The sequence below is a fragment of the Enhydra lutris genome, unplaced genomic scaffold, assembly GCF_002288905.1.
Source record: "Enhydra lutris kenyoni isolate GAN:26980312 unplaced genomic scaffold, ASM228890v2 scaffoldscaffold3, whole genome shotgun sequence".
Taxonomy (NCBI): domain Eukaryota; kingdom Metazoa; phylum Chordata; class Mammalia; order Carnivora; family Mustelidae; genus Enhydra; species Enhydra lutris.
The window spans coordinates 54633472-54643109 of record NW_019154087.1 but is presented as its reverse complement, the minus strand read 5'-3'; the positions used below and the strand labels follow the sequence as shown (position 1 = coordinate 54643109).

The 9638-nt window shown below is 41.3% G+C and overlaps 1 protein-coding gene across 1 annotated transcript; it reads left to right on the top strand.

Moving 5' to 3' along the window:
- The first annotated feature begins 378 nt into the window (after positions 1–378).
- Positions 379–9355, top strand: LOC111156381 (neuropeptide Y receptor Y1). The gene is made up of 4 exons (XM_022517221.1): positions 379–556; positions 1745–1955; positions 7886–8733; positions 8840–9355. Exons 3-4 carry the CDS (start codon positions 8038–8040, stop codon positions 9290–9292), a joined length of 1149 nt encoding a protein of 382 aa, XP_022372929.1. The 5' UTR covers positions 379–556; positions 1745–1955; positions 7886–8037; the 3' UTR covers positions 9293–9355.
- The last annotated feature ends 283 nt before the right edge of the window (positions 9356–9638 follow it).

Genomic DNA, 9638 nt, shown 5'->3' with positions numbered 1-9638 from the left:
TTAGTGGCATGGTTGCGGTGACTTCCACGCTTCCTTTTCTCCCAAATACCAATCCCTTTCATTCTGGAGTTCCGCGGCCGCTCCCGCTTTTCAGCCGGTTATAACTTCGGCCACAAGATGGCACTGACCCGCAAACAAAGGGACACACAGCGGCTCCGACTTTGGAAGAGCCTCCTAAAAGCGTCTCGCCTTCCCGGGAGTCGAGGAGTGTGCGGATGAGCGCTTACTTTCCTCTGTTCCGTGCGTCTGTGTCGAACAATGTGCGGATATGTTTAATTGCCCTTCTTTCCAGAATTCCTAGGCAACGCGCCCCAGAGGTGGACATCCAGGCCGGGGTGGCTGCGGGGGGAGCATCGGGCGCTACTCGCGGGGCGCCGTCACGTGATCCGGGGATGAGGTGGAGTTCGGCTTTAAGGGGGCGTCTCTTCCTATCTTCATCAATCTTTAGGATTTGAGCAGGAGAAATACCAGCGGATCTTTTCTCCCCTCTCTGCTCCCTTCCGTTACCGTTCTTCCCGCTTTCGTAAACGGGCGGAAAAGACGAATCCAACGGAGGGTAAGTTTCAAGTTTGCACCTTTTAAGGGACTTTTTGGGAAATCTCTCATTGATGGCGTGAAGGATGAGAGAGGAAGAAAAAAACGTGCGAGTGCCCGAAATTGACTCTGGGAAACTGAGGTGGGGCGCGGCTGGCCTTTCCCTTGGGCTCTCGGTGCAGGCAGGTCGCAAGGTGTTGCAGAGGATCAGACCGCTCCGGGACTGCTGCCCGTGGATGCGAGCCGACGTTAGGAACCGGGAGTTGGCGGCATCCGCACACCCTGCTGCCCCAAGGCTTCACCGGGGTACGAGTTCTCCCCACTTGGGGTTCTCCTAAGACCGTCTTTCCCTGACCTCCCTTATCTTTGGCATTTTTCCGGAGCTGGCTGCCCAGGCGGCCGCGCTGGAGTTTGAGCCGAGGAACGGGTCGCTGGGATGGTCTGGTGAATGGGGGGGTTTGGCGGGCGGTCCACCTTGGTCCCCCTCGCGCCGCACGTGTTCCGCAGGGAGCCGGCGAAGGCGCGGGCTTGCCTGGGGGGTCGCGGACCTGAGCACAGGCACGGTCTGCCCCGGACACTTGTGGGTTCCGCGTATCTGGCCAGGAAAGGAGCCCCTCTCTCTCGGTGCTGACCCGTCCAGTCTGTGCGCCCTGGTAGTACACCTTGAGCCGTATTCTTTCAATCATTGAACTCTTCAGCTGCTTTTAGAACAGCGATGACGGAACCTGGCAAGATGAGGATATCGGGTATGGACTAGAGGTACAGGTGGTTTAAGAGTGTTCCGCTGGTCTCCAGGTAGACTGGAGAGGCGAATGTTCTAAGAACTGATGTTTGTCACAGAGAACTGTGTTTGGACTCTGCCCCTTTTTAAAAATTTTTGATTGGTTTGGATGCTTTTGTTTGCCAGTCTCATCATCATAGGTAGAGATGTTCCTTGATAGATGGGTGGCAAACGGGTGTTTGTGAAGGCGTGGGGGGTGGGGAGGGCGGGACGGTTAAGGATGAGGAAAATTTGGGGCAATTCACCTAGTTACACAATATGAAAAAGGTGGGCATGTAAGAATGCCAATAGGAATTTTGATTGAACCATGCCATTTCTTTCTCTGCCAAGTGCTGGAGCACAGAAAAACCTAGGGGAAGGCAGAGAGGGAGTGTGTTTTGACATTTATTTTTACTTTTTCTTTCCTTCTCACCCCCCTCCCCACCCCAGAGTGCTCAGATTTGTCATGCCCACCTGGATCCTGTGCAAAAGCCTAACTCACTAGGTGACACGCAGGCAGGGGGGCGTGCAGAGCCTGCCTGTCTCTACCTGCACAGAAATGTAGAAGCAGTATCTGGCAGTCCTAAGACTCTAGAATGCTTCCCTGGTGAAGAAGAGAGCAGAAAGAGATCCAGCCCAGCTGCCCACCTATGACTAAAGCGTGAGTGCTTTTCGGGGGGTGACTACTGCATTCTGAGTCTTCCCTTATCATTTTAAGGCAGCTGTCGTTGAACCAGGGGAGGAAGAAACAGGATTACGTAATCACACAGATAAACTAGCAGTAACTTTGGGAGGCTGCGTGTAACAAGGCTGGCATTTCTTTTCCAAAACAAGTAAGGTGAACAGACAGTTCTGAGGTATGAAAAAATGTATCTGCTGCAGACTACGACCAGCAACTTGTATTTTCAGGTAGTGACAGCACTAAGAAAGGCAAGCAGTGAAAGGCCAGCATTCTCTTTGGAAAGGAGAAGGAAATTTCCCTTTGAAAGGGGACCAAGTTTCCAACTATTGATGCATGTAGTATCTCTATTTTGTCTCTAATTGCTCATAACAGCTATATTGAGATTTAACAAGCTTTAATTTTTGCAGTGTCTGTAGTTGCATATCTTATTTTAAATATCGGGATGGTAACTATCAAATTATTTTCCTTTCAAAAGATAATGTATATAAATTCCTTCTCAGTATTATTTTCTGACAACTATTCTTTCTTGAAGTTATACTAAGGTAGGCTGAAAATACACATTTTATCCAATGCAGAACTGTTTTACCAAACTAGAATGACTATCATATATGCACTTAGAAAAGGAAGCTTTGCAAATACTTAAAAAAAATTAGTTTACATTTTCTGTATAGCTAACTTAACATCTACTTAGTAGAAAGACTACTGTTCCTTACCAGAGCGTGTCCATCAAATATAATTTCAAAGGTGTCAGAGTTGAATTTCAGTATTCACCTAAAACCATAAGAAACTGCCTTTGTAGCCCACACACTGTATTATGTATTGGGATTTGTCAAAATAAGTCAGTGGGTTTAAAATTTCTATTTTTCTTCCTTTCCACGGTAAACACTTTAGTCCGTGCCTCCATTATCTCTAATCTGGATTATTGTATTAGTCTCTTAATGAATCTCTCTCCTTCTTCTCTTTCCTATCTTAAGTCTGTTGAAAACAGCAAATAGAGTAACATTTAAAACAAGCCATATAACTTCATGCCTTTACCAAAAACTCTCCAGTGATTCCTCATCTTTCCCAAGAAAAAGTCAAACTGTCCCATGGAATAAGTCCTTAATGTAATCTGTTCCTCTTCAGTTTACCCTTTCTAATTAACTTTCTACTAGTCTCTCCCTTATTTATTGCACTTCTCATTGCTCTTTAGCATACCAGGAACACTCCAGCCTTAAGGATTTTATGTTTGTTCTTTTCACATGGGATGCAGTCCCTGACATATCTACATGGCTTCCTCACTCACCACTTTCAAGTCTTAGTTCATATGCCATCTTTTCAGACAAGCAGAGGCCTTCCTTACCACCCAGTAACAAAGTGTAACTTCCAACAACCCCAGTTCCCCTTCGTTGCTTTTTCTGTGTAACACTTACCATCTGCCATACTTTCCCTTTTGCCAATTTATTTTTTCTTGGCTTTCTTTGTCCACAAGACTAGAAACTCAAAGAGAAGGTCACTGTTGTCTCCACTAAAACCATGCCTGACACAAACTAAGTGTTCAATAAATATTTACTGGATGAATGAATTTTCTTTCAGAAACAATTCCTTTTTTATAAACATGGAAATGGAATATTTCCCCTTAAATACCTGACCTAATATAGTGAGTATTGTAATTAGTATCCATCAGCCATGTAAAAGGACTATGACAGAATTCAGTTATTGATGTTAGGATTAATTCACACAAGAATGTACTATTCCAGCCATGAGCCTACAATGTCAGTCAACACATTTTTGTTCTAAATCTAGTATTTGGAAGGTGTTATGAGGTATATACACTACCTACCTTAAAAAGATTATAGAGTAATTGGGACGAGCCTGTTAAAGATTCAGGGGCACTAAATGGTGCTTTGAAAGATGGGTAGCATTTGAATTGGTGATGAGATAGAGTACCCAGCAAGAGCAATGGCAGAGACAGAGATGAATGCAGAAGCTAAAACAGGCTGGGGGGCACTTGGTGTACTGTGAAGACACTGACCCACTTGGAACAGAGCATTCACCATGGGGCTCTTGGGGCAGGAAGTGAAAGGCAAAGGGAAGCAAAATGTAGAGGTCTTTAAGTGTTAGGCTGAGGAATGTACTCATAGTGTCTTTTTCCAGGATACTTATTTCTCTGGTGTGTGTAGTGACAGGGAGCCATGAGAAGTTGTGGGATAAAGAGGATGCACTTTCCAATCAAGCTAGTTTTACTTTAAATAATGAAGAGAAACTCACAATTAACTAATAAGTCATGTTGAATAACTTGACAGCAACACGAATATGAGGTATGATGGGAAAATTTTCTTGAATTCTTCAGTGAGGAATTTGTAAAGAAATGTTAGATTATTACTTACTTCTTCAAGGTTCGTTCTCAGACACTGAGAAGATTATTCTCTCTGCCTTTAGCATTTATTTGACACAGAAAGAGAGATCACAAGCAGGGGGAGTGGAAGAGGGAGAAGCAGACTCTCTGTGAGCTGGGAGCCTATGTGGGATTCAATCCCTGAACCCTGGGGTCATGACCTGAGTTGAAGGCAGATGCTTAACGGACTGAGCCAACCACGTACCCCATGCCTTTGGCATTCTTGAGAGATAAAGGGTGATGGCTGCATGAGTTCAGGAGCCATTATGTATTGGTTGTTGCACAGAGGAAGGGAGAGCCATACTTCTAAAAACGTTTACACTGTATGGTAACTAACATAACATAATTACAAAAAAAAAAAAAAAAAAAGAAAGAAAAGAAAAGAAAGGAAAAACAAACAAAAAGTTTACACTTGAAATCATTCCTAGTCTTAATTCTTCCATTCTCACTAAATGTTAGAAACCTTTATTTTTTTAAATGTATTTTTTTTAAGATTTTATTTATTTATTTGACAGATAGAGATCACAAGTAGGCAGAAAGGCAGGCAGAGAGAGAGAGAGAGAGAGAGAGAGAGAGAGAGGAGGAAGCAGGCTCTCTGCTGAGCAGAGAGCCCTATGTGGGGCTCCATCCCAGGACGCTGGGATCATGACCGGAGCCGAAGGCAGAGGCTTTAACCCACTGAGCCACCCAGGTACCCAGAAACCTTTATTTTTATTCTTCAGTTTTCTGAAGCCAAGTTGTGTTTTTATAATAAAAAACACCTCATATTCTAGAAAGCGAAAGCACTCAAGGAAATTTTCATTAGATGTGCCTCTTAAAAGGCAAATGTTCACTAAATTTCTTATCTCCTTTGAAGTGGAAGTAAATCTGCATGATTTTCTTTATTCTCATATAAAAAAAGAAATAAATGCAATTCCCTTTCTTAACACAGGCACAATGGCCTGTTAATTAACATAAGAAACCCTGAATCTCATATATTTATTTAGCAAACTGGAGGAAATCAGATTTTTTTTAAAGATGTTATTTATTTATTTGACAGAGAGAGAGATCACAAGTAGACGGAGAGGCAGGCAGAGAGAGAGAGAGGGAAGCAGGCTTCCTGCCGAGCAGAGAGCCCGATGTGGGACTCGATCCCAGGACCCCGAGATCACGACCTGAGCCGAAGGCAGCGGCTTAACCCACTGAGCCACCCAGGCGCCCCGGAAATCAGATTTTTTTAAAAGGAGCTTTTCATCTCTAAAAACCACTGTCTGTAATTTCTCTTGTTGGTTAGAAAAGAGTCTTTGTATCACAAAATGCTGTGAAAGATCAAAATTACCCCAAACATGTAGGTCCCTGCCTTGTATCAGTATACAGTCCAGTGGGGAGGGAGGGTATTTACATGTATAAAACCTTAGAAATCCTTTGAAAACTGCTGATGTATTAAAATCCTAGAACCTTAAAGGTAGAAGGAATTTCTGTTATAGCCATTTAAATCTCCCACACAATGTAAGAGCTCCCCAAAAGTCTTTCATATGGTAGCTGCAAACTCTTGTGTATGGAGCATCCCAGAGTTCTGCAGGCAGTTGATTTTATTTCATTAAACTTTTGTTCCTCATAATTATGTGAAATTTGTTTTGTTTTATTTTTAATACACACTGTGTTATACTTTCCCTGGTCCTATTTCTTACTTGTAAAGTTAGGTATGATATTTTAAGCCCAGTTCCCTAGGGTACATGCTACCCATTCAAATATGAGAAGACGTCTATACCATTCCTAGTCTTTTCTGGATTAAACGTCTTCTATCCCTTCCACAGTCCTTCATATGACAAAGGGGTTTTTTTTGTTGTTGTTGGTTTTTTTTTTTTTTCCAATCTATTTTATTTCTTTTCAGTGTTCCAGCATTCATTGTTTGCACCACACCCAGTGCTCCATGCAATACGTGCCCTCCTTAATACCCACCACCAGCCTCACCCAACCCCCCACCCACTCCCCTCCAAAACCTTCAGTTTGTTTCTCAGAGTCCAGAGTCTCTCATGGTTTGTCTCCCCCTCAGTTTCCCCCAACTCATGTCTTTGCTCCGTCTCCCAATGTCCTGTGTTATTGCTTATGCTCCACAAGTAAGTGAAACCATATGATAATTGACTCTCTCTGCTTGACTTACTTCACTCAGCATAATCTCGTCCAGTCCCATCCATGTTGATAAAGAAGTTGGGTATTCATCCTTTCTGATGGAGGCATAATACTCCATTGTATATATGGACCATATCTTTTTTTTTTTTTTTTTTTGTTTTTTTTTTTTTTAATTTATTTATTTGACAGACAGAGATCACAAGTAGGCAGAGAGAGAGAGGAAGGGAAGCTGTCTCCCTGCGGAGCAGAGAGCCCGATGCGGGGCTTGATCCCAGGACCCTGGGATCATGACCTGAGCCAAAGGCAGAGGCTTTAACCCACTGAGCCACCCAGGCACCCTGGACCAAATCTTTATCCATTCATCCGTTGAAGGGCATCTTGGTTCTTTCCGCAGTTCAGCGACTGTGGCCATTGCTACTATGAACATTAGGGTACAGATGGCCCTTCTTTTCACTACATCTGTATCTTTGGGGTAAATACCCAGTAGTGAAATTGCAGGGTCATAGGGAAGCTCTATTTTTAATTTCTTAAGGAATCTCCACACTGTTTCCAAAGGGTGGAAACTTGCATTCCCACCAATGGTGTAAGAGAGTTCCCCTTTCTCCACATCCTCTCCAACACATGTTATTTACTGTCTTGTTAATTTTGGCCATTCTAACTAGTGTAAGGTGGTATCTCAATGTGGTTTTGATTTGAATCTCCCTGATGGCTAATTATGATGAACATTTTTTCATCTGTTTGTTAGCCATTTGTATGTCTTCTTTGGAGAAGTGTCTGTTCATATCTTCTGCCCATTTTTTGACGTGATTATCTGTTTTGTGTGTGTTGAGTTTGAGGAGTTCTTTATATATCTTGGATATCAGCTCTTTGTAGTGACAAAGGTTTCTGATATTTCACTGTATTGATGATCCCCTTTTGCATATACTTGTGCTAAATAATGTCTGCCTTAAAGAGCAGTTCAGTATATGGTGGAGTTTTTAGTACAACTTAATGAATTAGTTCATTTCTATAGTAGGAGGAAGAATAAGGGAAATTTTTATTGTTGTTTTTCATTATTTCATAGCTTATGTGTTAATCTGTGCATTATTTTTTTCCATAATCATATTTTTATAATGTTTAGGAATCTGTAACATTGGTTTCTATAAAACTTTTGGGGGTAAGATTTACACACACCTTACTAATTTACAGACTACCACATTTTGCTGAATTAAAATGTAGTAATTGCAAGTCCAATTAAAAATATTAGAATTGTTTTTTAAAAAATGTTTGCACTGTTTCTGCTATTTTAAAAAGATGTTTTTACAGATTACATTTGTTTATTTATTTCAATATCTTCACTTAAAACAGTACTGTGAGTCAGAATTTATACTGACTGCTCTGAATAAAATTAGTAATGCCATTGGTCATTTTCTCTTTACAGATTGTTCATTTCAAGGGAATGAAGAATTCAGAATAATTTTGAGAAATGGATTGCAATATGGAGAATTAAGAAAAAGCTGAACATTTGATCTGCTTTGAAGAAACATATTTTCCATTTGTCTAGTGTAATCTATAACAACCAAACCAATCAAAATGAATTCAACATTATTTTCCCAGGTTGAAAATCATTCAATCTTCTGTAATTTTTCAGAGAATTCCCAGTTTTTGGCTTTTGAAAGCGATGATTGTCATCTGCCCTTGGCCATGATATTTACATTAGCTCTCGCTTATGGAGCTGTAATTATTCTTGGGGTCTCCGGAAACCTGGCCTTAATTATAATCATCTTGAAACAAAAGGAGATGAGAAATGTTACCAATATCCTGATTGTGAACCTTTCCTTCTCAGACTTGCTTGTTGCCATCATGTGTCTCCCTTTCACATTTGTCTACACCTTAATGGACCACTGGGTTTTTGGTGAGGCAATGTGCAAGTTGAATCCTTTTGTGCAATGTGTTTCAATCACCGTGTCCATTTTCTCTCTGGTTCTCATTGCTGTGGAGCGCCATCAGCTGATAATCAACCCGCGAGGGTGGAGACCCAGTAACAGACATGCTTATGTAGGTATTGCTGTCATTTGGGTTCTTGCTGTGGTTTCTTCTCTACCTTTCCTCGTCTATCAAGTATTGACAGATGAGCCGTTCCAGAATGTAACACTTGACGCATTCAAGGACAAATACGTGTGCTTTGATAAGTTTCCATCGGACTCCCATAGATTATCTTATACAACTCTCCTCTTGATGCTGCAGTATTTTGGCCCACTCTGTTTTATATTTATTTGCTACTTCAAGGTAAGAAAACGTTTCCCCCTACTGCTTCCATTTTAACCTTCTTTCCACAGAATTCCATATTAAATTCGTGGTTCTATTTGAACTTTTCTTTTTCCCCTCTCTGTAGATATATATACGCTTAAAAAGGAGAAACAACATGATGGACAAGATGAGAGACAATAAATACAGGTCCAGTGAAACCAAAAGAATCAACATCATGCTGTTGTCCATCGTAGTAGCGTTTGCAGTCTGCTGGCTACCCCTTACCATCTTTAACACTGTGTTTGATTGGAATCATCAGATCATTGCTACGTGCAACCACAATCTGTTATTCCTGCTGTGCCACCTTACAGCAATGATTTCCACTTGTGTCAACCCCATATTTTATGGATTTCTGAACAAAAATTTCCAGAGAGACTTGCAGTTCTTCTTTAACTTTTGTGATTTCCGGTCTCGGGATGATGACTATGAGACAATAGCCATGTCTACCATGCACACAGATGTTTCTAAGACTTCTTTGAAACAAGCAAGCCCAGTCGCATTTAAGAAAATCAACACTGATGATAATGAAAAAATCTGAAACTCCTGTAGCATATGGTCCCAGATGACATCTGTCTAAAAACAAGCACAACCTGTAACATCTTTTCATTACCTATTCCCCCAGGGAATGAGGTTATAATCATTTAAGAAAGACCAAGATTTGCTTGTCTTGCTTTTTACTGCTTTTATTGTAGCTGTCATAATTACGCTGGGACAAAATGTATGGGCTTTGGAATCTTCTGACAATAGTTTTGACCAGACATCCTTAAAGTGCTTTTTGTAAACTTCTGCATATGATACAAAGACTTTTATATTCAATTTGTTGGAATGAAGTTTCTTTAAATTATTACTATTGACTGACTTTAGAAGCACTGCATCTGAAACTC